Source organism: Dendrobates tinctorius, unplaced genomic scaffold (assembly GCF_039654945.1).
Source record: "Dendrobates tinctorius isolate UK_male_01 unplaced genomic scaffold, ASM3965494v1 ptg000030l, whole genome shotgun sequence".
Classification (NCBI taxonomy): domain Eukaryota; kingdom Metazoa; phylum Chordata; class Amphibia; order Anura; family Dendrobatidae; genus Dendrobates; species Dendrobates tinctorius.
This window is the reverse complement of record NW_027361698.1, coordinates 36,093,895-36,121,078: the sequence shown is the minus strand read 5'-3', so window position 1 is coordinate 36,121,078 and position 27,184 is coordinate 36,093,895. Positions and strand designations below refer to the sequence as shown.

At 42.2% G+C, this 27,184-nt stretch overlaps 1 protein-coding gene across 5 annotated transcripts in view; it reads right to left on the bottom strand.

Annotated features, from left to right (window-relative positions):
* AFG2A (AFG2 AAA ATPase homolog A) overlaps positions 1-27,184 on the bottom strand; it is a 739,142-nt gene that overhangs the window by 287,414 nt on the left and 424,544 nt on the right. Inside the window, exon 15 of one of the 5 annotated variants that reach the window (XM_073572029.1) lies at positions 1,632-1,844. The exons of the other annotated variants lie outside the window; for them this stretch is intronic. Within the exon in view, the coding sequence (XP_073428130.1) occupies positions 1,647-1,844 (198 nt within the window). The 3' untranslated portion in view covers positions 1,632-1,646. Of the gene's footprint in view, positions 1-1,631; positions 1,845-27,184 lie in introns of those variants that run through there. 5 annotated transcript variants of the gene reach the window in all.

Genomic DNA, 27,184 nt, shown 5'->3' with positions numbered 1-27,184 from the left:
TAAATGTACTGTGTATAGATATCATATTTTAATGCATTTTTACATCTTTAGAAGATATGTGCTATTTTTTATTCTTTTCTACGATATAGGACAGAATGGACTTTTACTCTAAGCTCACATGTGTGATGGAGATGTTTGTACCCAAACTATCGGTGCTACCACTGAGCTTTCAACAAAAATATCAACAATCATTACTTCACTAAACTGTGTCTTTAGGTCAAGATTTTCAGACGTGTCCAAGTAACTTGAAACATATACCTATATTGTTTTTTTAATTTATCTAAAAGACCTGCTTTCCCACCAATTCTTCTCAGACATTACCTCTGGAGCTGCACATTTACAGTTCAGTAGATGTTCTGTGGGTTCCCATTCTCCCCTTCTCTCTCGTCCCAACGGAGTATCTCATCTTTTCCACTTTTACAGGTTTAGGGCTGAGCAACCTGTGATTTCTGTGCATAAAATGCAACTTAGGCATTTACAACGTGTTGTGCGCGAGTTAGGCCACGTTCACACATTCAGTATTTGGTCAGTATTTTACATCAGTGTTTGTAAGCCAAAACTAGGAGTGGGTGAAAAATGCAGAAGTGGTGACAAGTTTCTATTATACTTTTCCTCTGATTGTTCCACTCCTGATTTCACCTTACAAATACTGATGGAAAATACTGACCAAATACTGAAAGAGTGAACGTGGCCTTACACTGACCCCCTCTGACTATAGATACCATTATAATGTCCAGGCGCAGTTTTCCAAAACTTAGATTAGTAATAAAGACTGCATGATCAAAGTACTGGCAGCTTTGTTTGTTAGAATACAAGTGCATTTGCATTACCATAGTGCACAAAGGTCTGCATAAGAGCTATAACCAATAAATGACAGGATATCAAAATAGTTTTCAAAGTTAGTTATTTTATTCTGTTAAGGGGGTTGCCCACTACTTTAAAAAGAAATGGTACCACTAGGCTCAGGGTGTTTTAAACAAAAAAAATAAATAAATTGTACTCCCCTAGAGGACAGGTGGTGCTGCTCCTTCGTTCTGCTGCCAGTAATTCTGGCCTCCTCATCCAATGGGCATCACTTCACGGCTTCAGCGGTAGCTGAAGCCTTAAAGGTAGTGATGAGCTAGTATACTCTTTACTCGAGATTTCCCAAGTATGCTCGGGGAATCTCCGAGTATTTGGGCGTGCTCGGAGATTTAGTTTCTGTCGCCATAGCTGCATGATTTGCGGCTGCTAGACAGCCTGAATACATGTGGGGATTTCCTAACAAACAGGCAACCCACACATGTATTCAGGCTGGCTAGCAGCCACAAATCATGCAGCTTCGGCGATAAACGAAATCTCCGAGCACATCCAAATACTCGGAGACCACCCGAGGATACTTGGGAAATCTTGAGTAATGAGTATATTCACTCATCACTACTTGACGGTCCATTGGAGCAGTAAGAGAAGTTCTGTTGGAGCGTCCACCGAAAGAGAAGGGAGTAGGTCAGGGGACAGCGGCAGCAAACAGAGGAGCAGTGTCGGTCTATTTGGCAAGTGTGGTTTTTTTATTAGCACTTTTAAACCTGGTTGCAAAAGGGGCACATGGCCTCCTAAAATTATATGTAACAATTACAGTAGACTAAATGTTATAATAATTTGTTTTTTTAATACAATATATTTTTATTGAACTTTTCAACATACAACCAAACCTCCTCCCCCCTTGATCCAGACCACATAGCAATTAGCAAGTATGTCATTATGTTAAACAACATATTTAAGCTGATTATGGCAATCTGTACACTCATGTGCAAATAAACATTATGAAAGATAAGTCCCAAGTCTCCAAGTTCTTTAGTTGTCACCTGAAACAGGAAGAACATTATGGAAACAGATTTTATATGCATCACTCCAAGGACCTTAATCAGACATATTTGGCTTGACACAAAGTGATATTACCCAGCACCCCTAAGTAAGGACACAACATCCAAGCCTTGGTGAATTTTCCAGTCCTCCCATATTTTACAGAAGTTATGCAGGGCTCTCCTCTTTTGATATACTCCTTCCAGACTCATTTTTTCCATATATTCCCTAAACGTAGGAGGCGCCCTGTTCAACTAGTGTGCTGCTATAGCTTTCCTGGCTTGATATAATGTTCTTTTAAGTTCCAACCTTATGTCTGCATCTTCAGCGACCCCGTCCACAAAACCCAAGACACAAACCAGAGGATGCGTAGGAATCACAACCCTAAACATCATGTAAATGTGGTCTATGACTTGGATCCAGAAATTCCCGATGGAACCACATGACCAAAACATATGTAGCAAATCGGTAGGGCCCGAACCGCATCTCGGACACAAGTCATCCTCTCTTACCCCAATTTAATGCAGAAATTTGGGAGTCCTGTGTACCCGATGCAGCAGATACATCGGTGACGTTATTATAATTTTTAAAATTCCTTTGATCAATGTCTGTTTCTATATTTCCGGTATATGACTGTCATTTCATACCTGCCGCCCAGCATTCACATCATATATCACTCAATTTCTAGGATCATTTTGGAATTCTCTACAGTGGGACATTTCTTCGGAGGGAGTAAAGTGTAAAAGTTAAAAAACAACATGTTGCAATGCAGTACATGAACAAGGGTGAGGAGAGCAGAGGGAGAGAACCATGAGGAATGGAATGGGGAAAAGGGTCTCAGTGATGTTGTATATCAGGTAAGAAAGTTACAAAGACACACAAAGGAAGTACAAATGGGAAAAGTCAACACTTGCCAAAATGTCAGTCTATGACAGTTACTTTAAGTGTCAGGGCTGTCATAGTAATGCTATGATTTTACCATATGAAAATAATAATTACATAAAAAAAGAGAACTCAGTGCTAGCCATTGTGTCCAACAGTGGTTAGGTTGCATATACGTGAACAGTGGCCTATGGTTGTAGTTTTACCTCTGTTTCTCCACACTGACGCAAAAAATACGGAACACCATATAAAAGAATTTTATTGTGACCATAGCATTCTACAGAAACACTTGTGAATGTCAAGATTTGCAACAACAACTTTTTTCTAGGGTTTTTTCCTACCTTATGCAATTATAATAGGTGAGGAATATGAATGATAAAAGCCCTACCGTTCCTGAAATTAGAAATATTGGCTCAAGAACAGGTATCTTTTTTGGCTCCGATCTGCCACATTCACTACACTCAGTTTTAGAGAAAATTTAAGGAAAAACTGACAAAATGAATATTTTTCTGAGGTTTTTTTAAGTACTTATTAGAATGCCCTTCGTATGTGTTGACAAACTAACAATTGTTCCGCACCTTCACTAATTACAGCATGAACACCTTGTGTATAGGACTTCTCCACTGCAGTCCTGTGATTGAGCTTTATACAGAAGATATAAGGATCTGTCCACTGTTGCCCTCTACTGGTAGGAGTCTTTATTCCGGATAACGATATTGGCCCTATAGAGTAAGATACCTACATGTAAAATTTACCAACAACCTATGGTCTATGAGGCTGCTCATCATTTCTGCCTCTGTAGGAGCAGAACATTCATGGCAATGGTGACATTACACTTTATTAGGTGCTGTTCACATGGCTGCTTATCTTTTCTGTCTGTTCCATTTAGATAAAATGGAATTAGCATCCTGTGCATTCTTTTTTTTTTTATATTGAAGCAGAGAGCCCCATTGATTTTTACGGGGTCCATCTGGTTTCCATTTGTTGCTTATTTTTAGAACGGAAGAAAAAGTTCTATGTGTAGGAATTTTTTCTGTTCTGAAAATAAAAAAACAAATGGAAAACAGACAGATCCTATATAAATCAACCGGCTCCTCTGCTTCCGTATTAAACCAGTAAGCACGGTATCCTAACTTTGTTTATTTATTCTAAATGGATCTGACAATCCAAACAAATGAACGGATCTGTGAACAGAGCCTCATCTGGCAACTTTAGAGACCATTTCAGATAATCAGACAGTTTAACTATTTGGTGTATTTTTAAGGCAGGGCCTAATGTATTTTGGTACAATCAGAAATCTTTAATATGTGGTGTCTAGATCAATTTGGCAATTACAACAGCAGTTTATTTTAGTAATATATCTATACCATAGAAAGCTCTTAGATTATTAGCAAAGTGAGTGAAAACCCATTTGGCACCCCCAACTTATCAATTGTGGGCAGCCCTGGGAGGGGCTGGATGTAAGCAGGGTGCAGAACGAAACACAGCTATTCAGTCTAGTACTTGGATATGAGCTGATCTGGAGTAGCACTGATCATTTTAGAATGAGCCATGCTTTAATAAATGTTTGTAAAGGCAGCCTGAATGGCACAGAGCTTGATTTTATATACCTGTAGCCATAGGACCGAATGAAAAACAGTCCAAAGAGCGTATCTAGTTCACATATGACCCTTTCCCAACAAGCAGTACTATAACAATCTGCTTGGCATCTTATAGAATATATTAGCTTAGACAACTCCTGTTCACGTGTATGGTAAGTATACAACGTAAGCTCCCTCAAAGGAGCCCCAATAAGGGCTTAAAGGGAAGGTGTCAGCAAGTTTTGTACCCAAACTATCATCCATGTTAAATTACTGCAATACGGAATAAAATCCATACCTCCGTTTAGCAGTCCGTGCTCCAGTTTCAGAGGAATCTAGTGCCAAATTTTTATGCTAATGAGTAAGTGGCCTTGCCCTTACAGCTCCCCGGCCTCTTTCCACGCCTGTTATGTATTAATGGAGAACAGTGAGATTTTGTGATCCTCAGAATTATTCCAAGTTCATAACTAGAGGTAGACTGGCCATACAGATTACATAGTTCTATTTTTCAGCCAACTACTATATATCCTGACCCCTCCATACACACAGGCTTGGACTAGACCACAGGAGAACAGGATAATCCCCGGTGGGCCCCTATACAAGAGTGGGCCACTACACTCTTATATGAGCAGTACTTAGCACAATATACTTGATTCACTATGTAAAAAGGCGGCAACTTATTCATCTAAAAATCTACCCAGCTCATTGTTATATAGATTTGTGATTGAGGGTAATGTCACAATTGCATGAACCTGAAAAGTGGGGCCCTGGAGATGGTTACTGGTGGGCTACTGGCACCCCAGTCTGACTCTGTATACACATGCTCATTCTCTTAAAGAAAAAAAACTCATGCAACCGAAATCAAACAGTCCAATTCTTATCTACAACTCCCGATGGTGCAGTCAATACGGATTCGGATTCCTGGACCACGGTGTGAATTACCTGTACGACGGACTCCTCACAAGAGATGGACTACACCTCAACAAACCTGGGAAACACACATTCGACAAAAGACTCGCTACACTCATCAGGAGGGTGTTAAACTAGAAAAAGAGGGGACTGGAAGAAAAACATTACACAAGAACAAGAAGGTGACGGAAGATCCTGAAGCTACGATGAAGTGCCTGAATGAGCAGCTCCTGCCGCACGCCCTCAAAGAGGGGAAATGGCAATAGTGAAAGGATGAATGCTATCTGGTGAAGATGTCGACACAGGAAGAGCCATGGGGGAGCTGGGAGCACAGAGCCATCATCGGAAGGTGAGTTAACTGTTTGTTATTTTACCGTGTGCATGCCAGCAGGGGGGAATATAGGGATGGGGGGCAGTGTGAATGCCAGTAGGGAGGAATATAGGGACTGGGGGGGCAGTGTGAATGCCAGCAAGAAGGAATATAGGGACGGGGGGTTGTGTGCAGTGCATGTCAGCAGGGGGAATATAGGGACAGAGGGGCCGTGTGTATGCCAGCAGAGGAGAATATAGGGACGGGGGCCCGTGCGCATGCCAGCAGGGGGGAATATAGTGACAGGGGGCTGTGTGAATGCCAGCAGGGGGGAATATAGGGACAGGGAGCCATGTGCATGCCAGCAGAGGAGACTATAGGGACGGGGAGGCCGTGTGCATGCCAGCAGTGGGGAATATAGGGACGTGGGGCAAGTGTGCATGCCAGCAGGGGGGAATGGGAATATAGGGATGGGGGGGCTGTGTGCATGCCAGCAGGGGGGAATATAGTGACGGGGGTCATGTGTTTGCCAGCAGGGGGCATATAGAGAGAGGGGGCATGTGCGTGCCAGCAGGGGGCATATATAGAGAGGGGGGGCCATGTGGATGCCAGCAGGGGGGCATATAGTGACTGGGGGGCATATCCATGATGGGATGGGGGGGCTATGTGCCAGCACAAGGGGGCAATGTGCCAATATACCAGAAGCACAGGGGGGCATGTGCCAGCACAAGGGGGCTATGTGCCAGAATGAGGGACATTCATATGATTTGAAAGACGGATACTGGCATTATAAGACACACCTCCATTTAACAAAAAAAATTTTCTTTCGTCACCAAATTTGGGGGTGCGTCTTATAATCAAGTGCGTCTTATAAAGCGAAAAATATAGTATATAAGGGGACAATCCAAATATCTCTGAGGATCTATTTATACCAAGGAATGTGACGTCACAAGGGGGCATTCTCTGCGTCTGGAGAAAAGGTTTCTTCACCAACATAGAAGATTCTTTACTGTTAGGGCAGTGAGAATCTGGAATTTCTTGCCTGAGGAGGTGGTGATGGCGAACTCAGACGAAGGGTTCAAGAGAGGCCTGGATGTCTTCCTGGAGCGTAATAATATTGTGTCTTACAGTTATTAGGTTCTTTAGAAGAACGTAGATCTGGGGATTTATTCTGATGGCATATAGGCTGAACTGGATGGACAAAATGTTTTTTCGGCTTTGCTAACTATGTTACTATGTCAGAGGAGACTTAAGGCCCCGTTACACATAACGATGTCCCAGTGATCCCACCAACGATCTGACATGATGGGATCGCTGGGACATCGCTAGGCTGATCGCTGGTGAGCTGTCACAAGACAGCCCCTTCAGTGATCAGGACCAGTGACGCTGGTTTCTAAGGTAAACATTGGGTATCTAAGAGCCGCGTGGCTCCTGGATACCAGATGTTTACATTACAAACCAGCGCTGCTGATCGCTGGTCTCTCGCTGCCACACGCAGCGATGCGTGCTGGCCAGCGAGAGACGAGCGATCGAAAAATGGCCCAGGCCGATCGAGAACGATCAGCGATACCCGGCAGTGGGGCCGGTCGCAGATCCCTGTCACACACAGCGATCTCGCTGTGGCGTCATAAAATCCGCGATCTCACTAGCGTGAGATGGGGCCTTTAGCCTACAATGGTTAGCCACTTCAGTCAATATAAATAAAATGACTATGGCCAGCTTTACTTTTACAGTTTGGGTAAGATAATTAGATTTGGTAGTTAATATGAAGGAAGGTGAAAACACTTCAGCAGCATGTCCATTTATGCTTCCATGAATTAGACTAGTGAATGACTCGAAGAAATAAAAAGAATGACAAAAAAAATCCCAGGAAACAAAAAATTATCTTCCATTTTGTTAATTCGCCACATAACACAGCAACGTTTTAACCTTATTAGACAGACATATCTTTGTCAAGGGAAAAAAAAACAGGGTATACACTCACATTTATATTACCCCTCATTAATCAGACACTTTGTATATTCAGCCAATCACAGTAGTTATAATAAAAAAAACTCAATGTAAAAAGTAGAAAATGTTGTTATAGACTAATGAATACTCATGAATACACATATACATCATATGTACAAGCAAGTACATTGAGAAAACTACATAATAATTAGAGTTACCAGTGGCTTGCAGAGAGTACAGAGAGCAGTGACTCCATTACTGAATTAAGTGTATTTCGCATGCACACATACAGTGGGGCAAAAAAGTATTTAGTCAGTCAGCAATAGTGCAAGTTCCACCACTTAAAAAGATGAGAGGCGTCTGTAATTTACATCATAGGTAGACCTCAACTATGGGAGACAAACTGAGAAAAAAAAATCCAGAAAATCACATTGTCTGTTTTTTTTTTTCATTTTATTTGCATATTATGGTGGAAAATAAGTATTTGGTCAGAAACAAAATTTCATCTCAATACTTTGTGATATATCCTTTGTTGGCAATGACAGAGGTCAAACGTTTTCTGTAAGTCTTCACAAGGTTGCCACACACTGTTGTTGGTATGTTGGCCCATTCCTCCATGCAGATCTCCTCTAGAGCAGTGATGTTTTTGGCTTTTCGCTTGGCAACACGGACTTCCAACTCCCTCCAAAGGTTTTCTATAGGGTTGAGATCTGGAGACTGGCTAGACCACTCCAGGACCTTGAAATGCTTCTTACGAAGCCACTCCTTCGTTGCCCTGGCGGTGTGCTTTGGATCATTGTCATGTTGAAAGACCCAGCCACGTTTCATCATCAATGCCCTTGCTGATGGAAGGAGGTTTGCACTCAAAATCTCACGATACATGGCCCCATTCAATCTTTCATGTACCCGGATCAGTCGTCCTGGCCCCTTTGCAGAGAAACAGCCCCAAAGCATGATGTTTCCACCACCATGCTTTACAGTAGGTATGGTGTTTGATGGATGCAACTCAGTATTCTTTTTCCTCCAAACACGACAAGTTGTGTTTCTACCAAACAGTTCCAGTTTGGTTTCATCAGACCATAGGACATTCTCCCAAAACTCCCCTGGATCATCCAAATGCTCTCTAGCAAACTTCAGACGGGCCCGGACATGTACAGGCTTAAGCAGTGGGACACGTCTGGCACTGCAAGATCTGTGTCCATGGTGGCGTAGTGTGTTACTTATGGTAGGCCTTGTTACATTGGTCCCACCTCTCTGCAGTTCATTCACTAGGTCCCCCCGCGTGGTTCTGGGATTTTTGCTCACCGTTCTTGTGATCATTCTGACCCCACGGGGTGGGATTTTGCGTGGAGCACCAGATCGAGGGAGGTTATCAGTGATCTTGTATGTCTTCCATTTTCTAATTATTGCTCCCACAGTTGATTTCTTCACTCCAACTGGTTGGCTATTGCAGATTCAGTCTTCCCAGCCTGGTGCAGGGCTACAATTTTGTTTCTGGTGTCCTTTGACAGCTCTTTGGTCTTCACCATAGTGGAGTTTGGAGTCAGACTGTTTGAGGGTGTGCACAGGTGTCTTTTTATACTGATAACAAGTTTAAACAGGTGCCATTACTACAGGTAATGAGTGGAGGAAAGAGGAGACTCTTAAAGAAGAAGTTACAGGTCTGTGAGAGCCAGAAATCTTGATTGCTTGTTTCTGACCAAATACTTATTTTCCACCATAATATGCAAATAAAATGAAAAAAAAACAGACAATGTGATTTTCTGGATTTTTTTTTCTCAGTTTGTCTCCCATAGTTGAGGTCTACCTATGATGTAAATTACTGACGCCTCTCATCTTTTTAAGTGGTGGAACTTGCACTATTGCTGACTGACTAAATACTTTTTTGCCCCACTGTAATACATTATAGTGCTATAAATCTCAAAAAAAACTTTCTAAAAATAAGTGTTAGATCAGAGCGCTAAACTCAGCAAACCTACTAAAAAAGATGTATAGATATTTAAACCTCAACCTATGAGCATAATTATGGGCGGGTGTACAAATGTTCCTTACGTAAAATGAGAATCATATAATAGAACTAATAGGTACATAAATAAAACTTAGGAAGGGCAAATAATTTGTAGCACCAGCAAGAAAAGAAAAAAAAAATAAACAAAGAAGGAAAGAAAAAAATGAAATAAAGAACATTGATCTGGTGGGCATCGCAAACATCAAATGACTGTGGCGTCCAACTGTCCAATACGAGAGTAGGACTGCAGCAACAAGACTTGGCAAACAGGATGTATCAACAATCAACATAATGTAGCAATGAAAAGGTGGGGGAGGCAAAGGAACCATGTAATTGGTGTCATTGTTCACCAAATACCTTGCAGTTTCCAAAGACAAATATATAATCCATCTGAGGTGCCATGCGTGCCTTAGGCCTGTTTCACACTTCTGTTTGCAGGCGTCAGTCACAGTCCACCATTTGGGTAAAAAAACGGATCTGACGGATTTGCCAGGCGGATCCTTTTTTTTCTCCATAGACTTGACGGATGACCTTCCGTTGTGTCCGTTGTGCAGCGGATCTGTCATTTGGATCCATCAGGAACAAAAAAATGTCCATAGGAACATTTTTTGTCTGCATCAAAAAGGCGGACGGTGACGGATCCGTCGACGTCCATTGCCTGGTAGAATGAACACCTATGGGCGAAGGATCCTTCTCTCTCCAGAATCATGTTCCTTTACATTCCATAATCTGCAGTTTCGACGGATCCGTAAAAAAATGAACAAACGGATGAAAAAAACGGATGCAACTGATTAAATGGATCCATTTTTCAGGCGGATCCGCTAGACGGATCAGTTGGAAAAATGGATCAGTTGCATCCATTTTTCACTAATTTCGACGGATCCCTCATTCTGTCAAAATGGCGGATTTTGACGACGCTGAAAACTGAAGTGTGAAACAGGCCTAACTTTCACATCAATACGATTGAAGCGTGATCGTCGTTTTAATTTTTACTTTGTAACCAAATAGTATACATGAGGAACTTTGTAATATGTCTGATCAGAGAAATTTGCTTCCATCTCCTTCAGGACTTATCAATCACTTTCAAAATTCTCAATTCTCTGGTAAAATCTGTAATCAGTGAGGACAGATTATTACATAACTCAGATACGAGATGGGAGCTTAAAAAAAAAAAAAAAAGTTAAAACGATGGTTATTGTTTAACCCCTTACCTACAATTGACGTAATATTCCGTCCATGTGACCATGGACCTAATTACCATGGACGGAATATTACGTCATCGCGATCAGCGGCGCCCACGTGGTGAGCGCCGCTGATCGCGGCCGAGTGTCAGCTAATTATCATAGCTGACACCCGGCACAATGTGTCAGGGGCGGTCACGGACCGCCCCCGACACGTTAACCCCTTGCACACCGCGATCAAACGCGATCGCGGTGTACCGGGGGTTAAAGGGAAGCATCGGCAGGGAGGGGGCTCCCTCTGTGCTTCCCTGAGCCCCCCACGGCAGCGCAATGTGCAGCGCTGCTGCGGGGGACTCCCTTCCTCCAGGCCCCCGAATCCAAGATGGCGACGGGGGCCTTCGGGGGCCTGAGGAAGCTGGCTTCCTCAGTGCCTGCAAAGCGCAGGCATGAGGAAGTCTGCAGCAGTGCCTGTGACAGATCGCTGATCTGTCACAGTGATCTGTGATGTGACAGATCAGCGATCTGTCACAGGACAGTGATGTCCCACCTGGGACAAGGTAATAAAGTAAAAAAAAAAAAAAAAAAAGTGTTAAAAATAATTTAAAAAAAATCGCTAAATAAATTAGTTAAAAAAAAAAAAAATATTCCCCAATAAATCCATTTTTTGAAAATAAAAAAAAAACAAAACAATAAAAGTACACATATTTGGTATCGCCGCGTCCGTAACGACCTGCCCTATAAAACTGTCCCATTAGTTAACCCCTTTAGCGAACCCCTTAAAAAATAAAAATAAAAAACGAAGCAAAAAATAATGATTTATTATCATACCACCAAACAAAAAGTGCAATAACGCGCGATCAAAAAGACGCATATAAATATCCATGGTACCGCTGAAAACGTCATCTTGTCCCGCAAAAAACGAGCCACCATACAGCATCATCCGCAAAAAAATAAAAAAGTTATAGCTCGCAGAATAAAGCGATACAAAAATAATTATTTTTTATATAAAATTGTTTTCATTGCAAAAAACCGACAAAACATAAAAAAAACGACCTAAATGAGGTATCGCTGTAACCGTACTGACCCGAAGAATAAAAGCGCTTTATCAATTTTACCACACGCGGAACGGTGTAAACGCACCCCCCAATAGAAATTCATGAAACGCTGGTTTTTGTTCATTCTGCATCCCAAAAATCGGAATAAAAAGCGATGAAAAAATTTCACGTGCCCGAAAATGGTACCAATAAAAACGACAACTCGTCCCGCAAAAAATAAGACCTCACATGACTCGGTGGGTCAAAATATGGAAAAATTATAGCTCACAATATGTGGTGATGCAAAAACTATTTTTACAATAAAAAGCGTCTTTTAGCGTGCGACCTCCGCCAAACATAAAAACCGCCATAAATCGTAAATCAAACCCCCCGTTATCACCCCTTTAGTTAGGGAAAAATAATAAAACTAAAAGAAAATGTATTTATTTCCATTTTCCCGCTAGGGTTAGGGTTAGGGTAGGGTTAGGGCTAGGGTTAGGGTTAGGGCTAGTGTTAGGGCTAGGGTTAAGGCTAGGGTTAGGGCTAGGGTTAGGGCTAGGGTTAGGGCTAGGGTTAGGGTTAGGGATAGGGTTAGGGCTAGGGCTCAGATTAGGGTTAGGGGTGTGTTGAGGTTAGGGTTGGAGTTATAATTGGGGGTTTCCACTGTTTGGGCACATCAGGTGCTCTCCAAAGGCAACATGGCGTCTGATCTCAATTCCAGCCAATTCTGCGTTGAAAAAGTCAAATGGTGCTCCTTCCCTTCCAAGCTCTGCCATGTGCCCAAACAGTGTTTTACCCCCACATGTAGGGTATCAGCCTACTCAGGACAAATTACAAAACAACTTTTGGGGTCCAATTTCTCCTGTTACCCTTAGGAAAATAAAAAATTGGGGGCAAAAATATAATTTTGCGGAAAAAAATGTTTTTTTTATTTTCACGCCCAGGCGTTATAAACTTCTGTGAAGCACTTGGGGGTTCAAAGTGCTCTCCACACATCTAGATAAGCTCCGTGGGGGGTCTAGTTTCCAAAATGGGGTCACTTGTGGGGAGTTTCAATAGTTTAGGTACATCAGGGGCTCTCCAAACGCACATGACACCCGCATACCAATCCATCAAAGTCTGCATTCCAAAACGTCACTACTTCCCTTCCGAGCCCCGATGTGTGCCCATACAGTAGTTTTCTCCCACATATGAGATATCAGCGTACTCAGGACAAATTGGACAACAACTTTTGGGGTCCAATTTCTCCTGTTACCCTTGGGAAAATAAAAAAAATGGGGACTAAAAGATGATGTTTGTTGAAAAAATACGATATTTTTATTTTCACGCCCGGTCGTTATAAACTTCTGTGAAGCACTGGGGGGTTCAAAGTGCTCACCACACATCTAGATAAGTTCATTAGGGGGTCTAGTTTCCAAAATGGGGTCACTTGTGGGGGGTTTCCACTGTTTAGGTACATCAGGGGCTCTCCAAACGCAACATGACACCCGCAGACCATTCCATCAAAGTCTGCATTCCAAAACGTCACTACTTCCCTTCCGAGCCCCGACGTGTGCCCATACAGTAGTTTTCTCCCACATATGAGGTATCAGCATACTCAGGACAAATTGGACAACAACTTTTGGGGTCCAATTTCTCCTGTTACCCTTGGGAAAATAAAAAAATGGGGACTAAAAGATCATGTTTGTGGAAAAAAATACGATTTTTTTATTTTCACGCCCGGTCGTTATAAACTTCTGTGAAGCACTGGGGGGTTCAAAGTGCTCACCACACATCTAGATAAGTTCATTAGGGGGTCTAGTTTCCAAAATGGGGTCACTTGTGGGGGGTTTCCACTGTTTAGGTACATCAGGGGCTCTCCAAACGCAACATGACACCCGCAGACCATTCCATCAAAGTCTGCATTCCAAAACGTCACTACTTCCCTTCCGAGCCCCGACGTGTGCCCATACAGTAGTTTTCTCCCACATATGAGGTATCAGCATACTCAGGACAAATTGGACAACAACTTTTGGGGTCCAATTTCTCCTGTTACCCTTGGGAAAATAATAAAATGGGGACTAAAATATCATGTTTGTGGAAAAAATACGATTTTTTTATTTTCACGCCCGGACGTTATAAACTTCAGTGAAGCACTGGGGGGTTCAAAGTGCTCACCACACATCTAGATAAGTTCCTTGGGGGGTCTAGTTTCCAAAATGGTGTCATTTGTGGGGGGTTTCTACTGTTTTGGTACATCAGGGGCTTTCCTAATGCGACATGGTGTCCGATCTCAATTCCAGCCAAAAACGTCAAATGGCGCTGCTTCCCTTCCGAGCTCTGCCATACGCCCAAATAGTGGTTTACACCCACATGTGGGGTATCAGCGTACTCAGGATAAATTGCACAATATCTTTTAGGGTCCTGTTACTTTTGGAAAAATAAGAATTGAGGCTGAAAAGATCATTTTTGTGGAAAAAATATGATTTTTTAATTGTACTGCTGTACGTTATAAACTTCTGTGAAGCCCTTGGGGGTTCAAAGTTCTCACCACACATCTAGATAAGTTCCTTGGGGGGTCTAGATTCCAAAATGGTGTCATTTGTGGGGGGTTTCCACTGTTTTGGTACATCAGGGGTTTTCCAATCGCGACATGGTGTCCGATCTCAATTCTAGCCAAAAACGTCAAATGGCGCTGCTTCCCTTCCGAGCTCTGCTATGCGCCCAAATAGTCATTTACACCCACATATGGGGTATCAGCGTACTCAGGACAAATTGCACAATAACTTTTAGGGTCCTGTTACCCTTGGAAAAATAAAAATTGTGGGTGAAAAGATCATTTTTGTGGAAAAAATATGATTTTTTAATTGTACCGCTGTACGTTATAAACTTCTGTGAAGCCCTTGTGGGTTCAAAGTTCTCACCACATATCTAGATAAGTTCCTTGGGGGGTCTAGTTTCCAAAATGGGGTCACTTGGGGGGGTTTCCACTGTTTAGGTACATCAGGGGCTCGCCAAACGTGACATGGCGTCCGATCTGAATTCCAGCCAATTTTGCATTGAAAAAGTCAAACGGCGCTCCTTCCATTCTGAGCTCTGCAATGCGCCGAAACAGTGGTTCCCCCCCACATATCAGGTATCAGCGTAGTCAGGACAAATTGCACAATAACTTTTGCAGTCCAATTTCTCCTGTTACCCTTGGTAAAATAAAGAAAATTGAACCTGAAGTATTTTTTTTGTGAAAAAAAGTTAAATGTTCATTTTTTTTTTAATATTCAAAAAATTCCTGTGACGCACCTAAAGGGTTAATAAACTTCTTGAATGTGGTTTTAAGCACCTTGAGGGGTGCAGTTTTTAGAATGGTGTCACTTTTGGGTATTTTCTATCATATAGACCCCTCAAAGTGGCTTCAAATGTGAAGTGGTCCCTAAAAATAAAATGGTGTTGCAAAAATGAGAAATCGCTGGTCAATTTTTAACCCTTATAACTTCCTAGCAAAAAAAAATTTTGGTTGCAAAATTGTGCTGATGTAAAGTAAACATGTGGGAAATGTTATGTATTAAGTTTTTTGTGTGCCGTATCGCTGTGATTTAAGGGCATAAAAATTCAAAGTTGGAAAATTGCGAAATTTTCAAAATTTTCGCCAAATTTCCGTTTTTTTCACAAATAAACGCAAGTTATTTGAATGCAATTTTACCACTAACATGAAGTACAATATGTCACGAGAAAACAATGTCAGAATCACCAGGATCCATGAAAGCGTTCCAGAGTTATGACCTCATAAAGGTACAGTGGTCAGAATTGTAAAAATTGGCCCGGTAGTTAACGTGCAAACCACCCTTGGTAGTGAAGGGGTTAAGACCAGAGAAAGAAGTTATACATGACTATATGTAAGCCCGAAAGGGCAGGGTCCTCTCCCCTCTGTATCAGTCTGTCATTGTTAGTTTGTTTACTGTAAGTGATATCTGTAATTTGTATGTAACCCCTTCTCATGTGCAGCACCATGGAACCAATGGTGCTATATAAATAATAATAATTATACATTCAAAAAATATACGTGGCACCTATTTATGTTAATGGTGTTATCACATCCACCTGCTTAATAAAATAAACTTTGCAAACCTTTCATAATAACAAACAAGATTAAGATGACAGAATAAAATGTGTTACATGCAATCATGACCACGTAAAAAAAAAAAAAAAATTTACAACATGTAAAATACTATGTTGATCCTTTGCTGTTGATATTTTATGGGTCCCGATCTCAGAATGCCACAGAAACATTCAAAGTGATGTAAAGTGAAATACTGGAAAAAAGAAAGTACAGTTCTAAAATTTTCAAAAAGAGAGAAAGTGTTAAAAACAAAGTAGGAAGAAAACCCATATCATTATACCCCCTCCAAAGATGTAGGTTGGCCATGTACCGTATACACTCGTGTATAAGCTGAGTTTTCAGCACTTTTTTTTGTGCTGAAAATGCTCCTGTAACGGCGCCGGTCGTAACCGCCGCCGGTCCCCTAGCTCCGGGCCCCCCCGCGGCTAGTTCTTACCTGCTCCGTCGCGCGCCGCCGCTTCCTCCCTCCTCCGGTCCACGCACGCCTCCTTCCTCCTCCTGCTCTCGCGCTCCCCGCCTTCCTGGTCTCCCAACAGCGGCGACCCCGCACATGCGCATTAGGGCGCGGGCGCGCGGCCGTCGGGTAGTTTAACCCTGCGGTGGGCGGCGGCCGATTAATGGCCAGCCTATCGCCTACCGGCAGGGGATATATCGGGCGTCTCCCACAAGGGGAGGACGCCTGATTATTGTGTGTCCATACCTGCTCTAATTTGGCCGCCTATAGGTTCCTATAGGTCTCTTTTCGTCTCTTACGTTCCCTAGTCTTGCTGTCTCTACCTCTGGTGTTTGCCCTGTCTTCCTGCCCGTCATCTGTCCTGCCTACTCCTAGTGCCACTACCTTCATCTCCCCGGTTCCCTGTCTCTGTTCCGTCCTCCGGTGTCCGTTCTGTTCCCTGCCCAGCATCCAGCCCTCTGTCCTCATCCTCCTGCACGGAGTTCCGGGCCTTGGTAAACCTCGCCAGCCGGTTGCCTTCTCCAGTCCCTCGAGCCGCCCCTCTCGGTTCCAGCAGTCGCGGTTCTGCCCTCTGCGGTCCTGCCCCAAACGATCCCTGTACAGGGGTCGGTCATCACCTGGTGCGCTCGACCCAGGGGCTCCGCATCTGCGACCCAGAGGGTCCACTCTCGGACGTTATCTCTTCCTGAATGTCACAGTTCCCCTCGGCTTATACAGGAGTCAACTGTACCAGAAAGACGGTGGGGGAGGGGAAGCGGCAGAACAGCGGGTCGCAAAGCCTGGGCCTGCTGCTAAAGAGAAATTAATATTCATTTCTCTGTAATAGCGCACAGTGACACCCGCAGCCGCTGGTTTGCAGCACACTTCCTACTTACCTTCCCCTGCGTGCCCTCGCTGCATCTCGTTCATTCCGGCACCAGCAGCTCTTCCGGCCGAGCGATCCCGTGGCCCCGCTCATTAAGGTAATGAATATTCACGCCTCTCCACTCCCATAGGCGTGGAATGAATATTTATCACCTTAATGAATGGGGCCACATGACTGCTTGGCAGGAAGAGCTGCTGGCACCGGAAAAAGATGCAGAGGGTGCGCAGGCAAGGTAAATAGGATTTTTTTTATATGAACCATGAAAACAAGGATAGGAGATAAGAGAGCCATGCATGGAAGGACAGCGACGGGGGAGCCATGCATACAAGGACAGAAGAGCCATGCATATCAGGATAGGGATGAAGTGACAATGCATACCCGGCTTATACTCAAGTCAATAAGTTTACCCAGTTTTTCATTTCAAAATTAGGTGCCTCTGCTTATACTCGGGTCGACTTATACACGGGTATATACGGTAATTAAAAATATCAATATTATATTCAACATGCATGCCACATGACATGAGTGTAAAGGGGGTTTTACACATAGCGATATCGCTAACAATATCGCTAAAGCATCACCGATTTGCTGACGCAGCAGCGATATCGCTATGTGTGATACTTACCTCCGACCGGCTCCCCCGCTGTCCATTGCTGATTGTGCGAGATCGTCCAGTTCCACTTCTCGTCGGGCGCTTCCTGCTGGGCTTCCTGCTGGCGCCGACGAGCGACGCATGGACGCGGACTGGAGGATGTCAGGATCGCCGAGTCTGAAAGGTAAGTAACGACCTCTAGATCGCTGCTGCATCGCTGTGAGATCTTCCGGTGTGGCAGCTCACTAGCGACTATTTAGCGATGCACCAGCGATCCTGACAGGGTCGTATAGTCGGGATCGCTGGTGCATCGCTAAATGTAAAGGGGCCTTAAGTGTCCCCACCTTATACATCTATATCAGTTTTTTGTTTCAAAACCAAATTCGGTCACACCTCTTCTAAGAACTGGCAAATGAACTATGAGTTTATATATCACTTTGACATATACTATGTTAATTCTCCGCACAATGTCAAGAGGCAATTCCATGATCTTCGTTGTATAGTGCCCTTAAATTTTCCCATCCGTGTTTTGTCCCCTTGGGTGGTCTCACCCACAGAGCATACTACATATTCTACATCATATATCTATGCTTAATGCAATATTCTTTGCCTGTCCTAGAATTCCTAAAGGTATTGCCCTGGATCAGACCGGTACCATGGCAAGTTTACTCTTGAGAAATTAACAGACTTGCGTTAACAAATAGCATTGTATATTAACAGTGCTATTGGAGCTTATATCCAACATGTTCCCAAAGTTCCTCCTATATGCCATAATTGAAGTATTTTGGAACTTACTAATTTTGGAGTGCAACATTTTTGCAAAATGCCCCACTCACTTTGTAATAACTGGGCAACTGGCCCACTTATTACAAAAAATATAGAAACAAAATTAATTCATGGGTATGATTGGTCTTATACAAAGCATCATGTTGTGTCATATTGCGGTTCTATGCTGTTTCCATTTTGTTTTAGAATTGCTAAGTTACAGGAATCGATTGCACTTAACATCAACATTCTGCATAAATTTGTGATGCTCATAAGCAACACATCTTAGTCTTAATAATTGGCTCCATGGAAATAAATTCACCATGGCCCTGGGATTTTACTGCAAAAATCTAATAGATTATTATTATTATTATTTATTGTTCTAGCGCCATTTATTCCATGGCGCTTTACATGTGAGGAGCGGTATACATAAAAACAAGTACAATAATCTTAAACAATACAAGTCATAACTGGTACAGGAGGAGAGAGGACCCTGCCCGCGAGGGCTCACAATCTTCAAGGGATGGGTGATAATACAGTAGGCGAGGGTAGAGCTGGTCGTGCAGCGGTTATAAAAGTCAGTTGGCTTAGAGAAGACACCTGTTTGTAACTACATGTCTCGAACATAGATTATAGTATCTAGACACTGGAGTGTGTTATAGTGAACTGCATTTGCAGATACTGTATGTGGTTTAACATAATATGAATTTCAGACAGTTGTTCCTGTCTAAATAATACTGTATGTCATCAATATTTTTCAGCCAGCAATGGATATGCGCATGATATGAGGGAGTATAAATTAAATTATTTTCCATGGCCACCATGTAGATATTAGCATAAGTTGGTACAACATTAGAGCCCATGGTGGTACCGCAGTACTGCAAGTAAAAATTATCATCAAATAGAAAATGATTATGGTATAAGTATGAATTTCAAAAGCTTAAAAATAAATTGTAATTTATTAGACGTACACCTGTAACATCCTGTAATGCTGAGATCCCTTTATCATGTGCAAATGATGTATATAGAGAGCACTCATCAAATAACATTAAAATCTTGCCTGGCTCATAAGAAAACTGTTTCATACTCTCCAAAAAGACATTGGTAGCCCTGATACATGACAACACTTTGGCAGCAAACTTCCTCAGTGTGAGAACCAAAAAGATTGCAATGTTATACAGAGTGATTGCCTTCCCATAACTATTGTCCTACAAGGAGACGGTCTGTAAGGACCTTTGTGAGTTGAGCAAAGTATATGCCATAATAGTGAGGTAACTGGAAATTCCATCATCAAAACCAACAACTTTTAGTTTACGCCCCTGAGTAAGCAACATTGATGCAAAACGCGCGTTGGGGAATGCGGCCGTGAAGAAGATAAGGCTATCTAATACAATGGGTGCATAACCTCCTCTACTTATTAAATCTCTAACACATAATGCATTCAGAATGAATCTATTACTTTCTAACAGACATTGAGCAACTGTTTTACTATCTAGACCCTTTCCTATTTAAGGATTACAGCATATGAATTAGTAATCTCAGATCACTCGTATGTCTTCTTTTGAAACCAAAGGCTTTTTCATGATACGTATTTTACTTATGCCCTGATCTATTCCTTGGTCGATATATTTTAACTTTGGATTACATGACAATTGTACCTATAAATATGTATTGATATATTTGGTGACTTTTTTCTTTTGTAACCAATAAACTTTAATATTCTTTTAGCCTATTCAGACTCCAAGCCCTTATTTTAACATGTGAATATGAGTCATTGAAATATATAGGTGCATTTACAATGTGGTACTGGTATCTATATATAACTTTTAATCTACTACATACTGAATGACAGCTAACCTTCATTGTTAATCTCAAAAGGTACTCAGCTGACCATTCAATTTTATCACACTTTATTTTCTATGCTGATGAATTACAAAGAATTTCTGAATTTGTAATCTGGGAACATATTTTTAATGTCAAATTATTCTACTTACAATGGCAGTGACATCATTTGAAAACTATAATTTATGGACCAATAACTGATACAAGCAGTTAAGCGCACCATTACACATATTTAAAGTACCCAGAATCTGACAATTTTGGTTGACAATCTGATGTATATGAGGGTCTTTAGACTATCCCTCCTCCACCACTGAGAAATAACTAGAAAATAAGGATTGGCGGTTTGAATTAAAATGCTGGATAATTTTCTTCTCCAACCTGATTAGCCACTGTCAGAAAATAACTCCATTCTCCCCAATAGAGAATACAAAAACATCTGCTGAGCCAAGCATTCATGTGTAAGGAAGATGGCTAAAGATTAGTTTTCGCTAAAGCCCCCGTTACACACTGCGATATCGCTAGCAATATCGCTGTAAAGTCCCCGATTTTGTGACGTTGCAGCGATATTGCTAGCGATATCGCTGCATATGATACTTACCTCCGACCGGCTCCCCCACTGGTTATCGCTGATCGCGCGAGAAGCTGCTGGACCATTTCTCGTCGTCCACTTCCTGCGGCGCTTCCTGCTGTGACGACGAGCGACGCGTGGAGCCAGGCGGGAGGACGCAGGATCGCCGCGTCTGACAGGTAAGTAGCGATCCCCGTCCCCAGCGATGTCGCTAGTGAGATCTGCCTGAGTGGCAGCTCACTAGTGACCACCTAGCGATTCACCAGCGTTCCTGACCGCGTCATATCGCTGGTCGGGATCGCTGGTGAGTCACTAGGTGTAACGGTACCCTAAGGCTAAGTGCCCACGTTGCAGAAATACTGCGGAAATGTCCACAGCATTTCTGCAACTTCCTGCCGTGGGTAAAATGCATGCGGAATTCGCATGCGTTTTGCAAGAGATTTTAGCCTGCAGAATGCTTGTGCTTTTCGAAGCGATTTGAAGCATTGTGATTGACAGGTTGGTCACACTTGTCAAACATAGTGCTTGACAAGTGTGACCAACTTTTTTATTATTGATGCTGCCTATGCAGCATCATTAGTAAAAGATAAAATGTTAAAAATAGTAAAAAAAATTAAAAATAGGGATAAACTTACCCTCTGTCGGCCCCCCAGAGTCATCCTGCCCCTCAGCGACGCTGCCAGAAACTTCCGTTCCCAGGGATGCATTGCGTGAATGACCTCTGATGATGTAGCATCACGCAAGACCGCTACGTCATCAGGAGGTCATTCGCGAAAAGCATCCCTGGGAACAGAAGATGCTGGCAGCGTGGCTGAGAGGCGGGAAGGCTCCGGCGGCCGTCAGGTGAGCCATAGGACTTTATGAGTTGTCCTAGCCAATAGTTATACAAGAAAATTAATAAAAAATGCAAATTGCCTAATAATTGAGCACACAGTAGTAAATATGTCACAGGATCTTCCCTATAGGAAAAAACACTGTGAGCAGTACTGTTAGAAGGTGCCAAGGTAGGATCTCGAACTATGTGATAAGTACAAAAGATCTGACACTCAAGTTAATGATGTGCAGAAGGTAACTTTAATTGTATTACCAATTAAAATTACTCTCTGCACAGCATTAAGCCAAGTGCCAGGTCTTTTGTACTTACAGGATCTTCCCTGACAGGGAGGAAACAGGGAGCAGCTAAGCGGCATGCCTGAGTACTGGGTAGGGTAGGAAAAGCCATGCTAAATGGCCATAGGACAAGAATCTCGCCCTGACACATACAGATGCTCTTGTGAAGCAAGATATGAGGTAAAGCTGTTCTTTAGCCACTGCAAACTCTAGGCTAGTGGTTGGTACGGCAGGCTGGAAGAACTCAGGGCATTGACAGGCAGTTTCTGTGGTTGCAGTTTATAGTCTTGAACTTAGTAATGCGTCAGATTTATACACTAACGCCCTTTAGGTGTATATACTCATGCCTATACAGCAAATTATGTCATATGGCTTTTTCTAAGAGAATGCTTCCAGTAAAGCTTTATATCAGTTTCCAGAGGGCTTTACCTGAGTAGTATGTTAGGGGTCATCTCAATATATCCTTCCAAAGGAAGGCTTCAAACATAATGTAAATAGAGTCTAAAACTACGCTTCAACGTGTGTTTTGGTTTCAGTGGCAGATTCATGGTATGATGGATATAACAGTACCTGCAAAATACCACTGACTTACAAAGGGGTTATTCTAGACTAGAGTTTGCATGATTTTGACAAATAAAAAATTGTTTTAAGCACAGCTATTCTTTATGCCAAATGTGGCTAAATTGGAGACAGTCTCTGACGGTAGTGTGAATATAGCCTTAATCAGGATCTATGGAAAATCATTGCATGAGAACCTAACATTGCAGATAAAAAAGCACGTATAGCAACGATGGAACAGATGAAGTAGTGAATAGAAAGAACGTGGTTATGGTTTCCTTCTGTACATAATGAACTTGTCATATCTATCAAGTGCAAGCAACAACATCTGTTCAGGAGCACAACAATTATCAGCACAAAACAGTATCTGTTTACAGGCGCATAAAACAAAGGGGCAGCAGCTTCAGACAGTCACTCGCTGCAGGACAAAAATGCAAAACAAAGTACACATTTGTAAGGAGAACATTACAAAGATTAAATATCCCTTTGATCCAAGCATGTACTTCTTCTACAAAGTCTTCCCAGAAAATAGAAACCTACAGACACTGTTTCCTGTGTCCCTAACCCTTTTTTAACTAGTCACATGTTCTCAAAGGCTGCACTGCCCACAAAGGGAGACATGGCCATAACATTATATAGGTTTCTCATTTTTACCATGTATAAAAAATTCAGTTCACTGGCTAGAAATGATCATTTAAATAGGAAATGCTAATTATGCCACATTATGTGTCCTGTTGGCTTTATCTCTCTCTATGGCGTATGTAAAGATTAGTCATTGAATTAAAAAGTTATGCCATGTTCTAGCATATATTCAATTTAATTTCATTGCCATTTTAAAAAAAATATTTGCTCGGAAAAGAAATATTTTAGAAGGCATCTTAAACTAAAAACCCAACATATACAGTAATTATGTGATCATACCTTTTTGGATTATGTCCAGAAATTCCTATGTGAGCTACATGTATCAGGAGCACAACCGATCTATAGTTTGATCATTGCTACAATGTATCAGTAGAGGTAAACTATATAAGTCAATAAGGACGACAAGAATTTGCCATATGCAAATCTGCTGTGGATTCCCGGGAAAACAGATTTATTTCAAAATTCACAGTAGATTCAATATTCCATATGGATTATTCCAGAAAATGTGAATGGTATATAAAAATTCTCCACATTTAAATTTTGACAAAATCCTGAACTTGTAGTATAAACATGGCTGCTCCTAACTTAAAGAGGTTATCCAGTACTGTTTCACTGATGACCTACCGAGAGGACAGGTCATCAACGTCTGATCGGCCGGGTCAGAGACCCCACACCCCCACTGATCAGCTGATTTGAATAGGAGGCTGATGTGTAGTACCCTGTGGCGGTCACTACCAGAAGACTGCCAGCTCCGCAAGCGAGTAATTCCAGACGGTGACTTCTTCAGTTTTTTGACTTACTAAAATGAATAGGAAAAAAACAGGTACCCAAAATGCACCAAAAATGCCCATATTTCATGGCAAACACTAGTTTTTGCTTTAGAAATATCTGTTGCAAAAAAATAAATGTTTGCATTTTTTTATTATTTTAATGCATTTCCTGATTTACAACAGTTCTTTAAATTATTTTGGAATAACTGGATTTCAGCACTACAGAAATATTACCTAGCTCACCTGCTTGATAAGTTATCTAAAAAGAACCTACAAAAAATGGAGGCATAAAAACGCCCAATAAAACTAACAAACTTAGTAAACTTAGTCGGAGGCTCCATATTGAAGTAGTTCCGCCTCACATAGCGGTCACTGTGTGAGGCGGCAAAGAAGAGGAGCGCTCTCATGACTCAGAAGAAAAACAGAACGGAAACCGTGGAAGAAGGCTATTAGTATTTTAATACATTCGCACTACATTACACACATAATTAGGACTATTTACGTAAAAAAAAAAGTTTTACTTGGACTTCTTTAATGAGTAAATAAAAGCAAGTTTATATATTTTTTACACCATTTAATGTAAAATTTTACACCAATTAAATACCATATATAAATCTGTATGAATAACTGATTAGGCAATTTGTGGTTTTGTGTTGAGAAATGTCTACTGTTCACGCTTTAATTTTGCTTAATTTGTTTGGTCAAATGCATCATTGAGCACTGGTTCTCCAGATACAGAACTTCTTCTGGACAGCTTTATTACAATTAATGACAATTTCATTGATTGGCGAGCCTAACGCGGGTCTCTCTGGTGACTAGCATTAGCTCTACTTTATTGTTGGCTATGCATTATGCTTTAGTGTCATGGCATTATAGTGTCACTTGTGCGCTGTCACACTGTGGACTTGATGTAGGATATTATTTATTCACGTCCTGCTTTTTCCTTTTTTCCATTTGGGAGCATCATATAGGATTTGCTTTTATACCATCTGGTTTCAAAACAAGCACTGTGTGTTTTTTTTTGGCTTATGATTATGTCTTATAGTTACCTATTTTCAATCATATAATAAAGTTGGCTTATTATTGGTGAACGCATTATAATTAATGATGGTATGTTTTTGTTCTGAACAAATACTGCCATATGTGATAAAGAGCAGAATGGAGCTGAACCACTCTCTAATTACTACTTGAGCATTCACTATAAACTTTACAGTGGCACCGAGCCACACTTGAGTTATGACCTCCTGGCATTTAAGAGTTTTGGGATGGCTTTCATCCATGCAGGCTGCTTAGCAGACACAAAGCGCTGGTGAGGATTTCATTTCACTATGAATTAGTGTCTAACATTGAGAACGCCTTTCATCATTGACTTGTATTGCCTTCAGGTGCCCATAAATTCCTCTGTCTTTGTGTAGCACTTGTCTATCAGACAGTGTCATCAGTTTTACTGCAGGCAAGAGACAGACACACCTCTTCCTGAGACACAGACAAGAGGACAATTACCCAAGCCACTCTCCACATTATCTCTCCGCATCAGCTCATCACTAACTGCTAATCATCAGGTCTTGCTAAGGTAAACACATTGCAATTTCCATTCTGTGTGTCCCAGGACTCAAGTACTATGGTGCCTAATATCAGCAATGTCCTCATAGTCCTCATATCACTTTTCACGCAATCGTAATTTAAACATTTAACCAAAAAGGTCCATTTACACGCACCGCCAATCGGAAAACTTTTACTGATCGGTGGTCATTTAATAGCCTGTTTACATGGGCAATCCAAAGTAAAGATGCACCCTGAGCGATCTATACTAGGTTGCTCAGTACACTTTGGCAACCATATTTCTAGGCCCCGTAAGTCCTGTTTACAGTGGACGATGCAGTTGAGAATGATGATCTTTTACACTGCACAAAAGATCATTGTATTATCACCCATCCCTTGAAGATTGTGAGCCCTCGCGGGCAGGGTCCTCTCTCCTCCTGTACCAGTTATGACTTGTATGACGCCTTACCCGTTACCTCTCCACTCACTCCCTCCTAGACCCTTCACAGTCCGGTTTCCGCCCCCTACATTCGACAGAAACTGCACTCATCAAAGTGACCAATGACCTTCTGACAGCAAAACGTAATGGTGACCATTCTCTGCTCATTCTTCTCGACCTTTCTGCAGCTTTCGACACTGTTGACCATCCTCTCCTACTCTCTAGGCTCCAGTCACTAGGCATTAAGGACACTGCTCTTTCCTGGTTCTCCTCCTATCTTTCCGACCGCTCCTTCAGTGTTCTGTTTTCTGGCTCCACTTCATCTCCTCTTCCTCTCACTGTTGGGGTACCTCAGGGCTCAGTCCTTGGCCCCCTTCTCTTCTCTCTCTATACAGCCCCAATTGGACAGACCATCAGCAGATTTGGCTTTCAGTACCATCTTTATGCTGATGACACACAACTGTACACATCATCCCCTGACCTTACCTCCGCTGTACTACAGAACGCCACTGACTGTCTGTCTGCAGTCTCCAACATCATGTCTGCTCTCTATCTGAAACTCAACCTCTCCAAAACTGAACTTCTTCTGCTCCCACCATCTACTAACCTCCCTAAATCTGACATTTCCCTCTCTGTGGGTGGCACCATAATAACACCCCGACAGCAGGTGCGCTGTCTGGGTGTTATGTTCGACTCTGATCTCTCCTTCACCTCCCATATACAATCTCTTGCCCGCTCATGCCGCTTACACCTAAAGAACATCTCTAGAATCCGCCCTTTTCTCACCATGGAAACAACAAAAACTCTCACTGTCGCCCTGATCCACTCCCGCCTAGACTACTGTAATGCTCTATTAATTGGCCTCCCTCTCACTCGACTCTCCCCTCTCCAGTCTATCCTTAATGCAGCAGCCAGGGTTGTCCATCTGGCTAATCGTTTCTCAGACGCGTCCGCTCTTCGCCAGTCGTTACACTGGCTGCCAATTCATTACAGGGTACAATTCAAAGTACTTGTTCTCACCCACAAAGCTCTCCACAGTGCGGCACCCCCTTACATCTCCTCCCTCATTTCTGTCTATCGGCCTAACCGACCGCTGCGCTCTGCAAATGACTTTCGACTAACCTCTGCCCTAATCCGTACCTCCCACTCCCGACTCCAAGACTTCTCCCGTGCTGCGCCAATCCTCTGGAATGCTCTACCCCAAAATATTAGGACCATCCACAATTTGCATAGTTTTAGGCGCTCGCT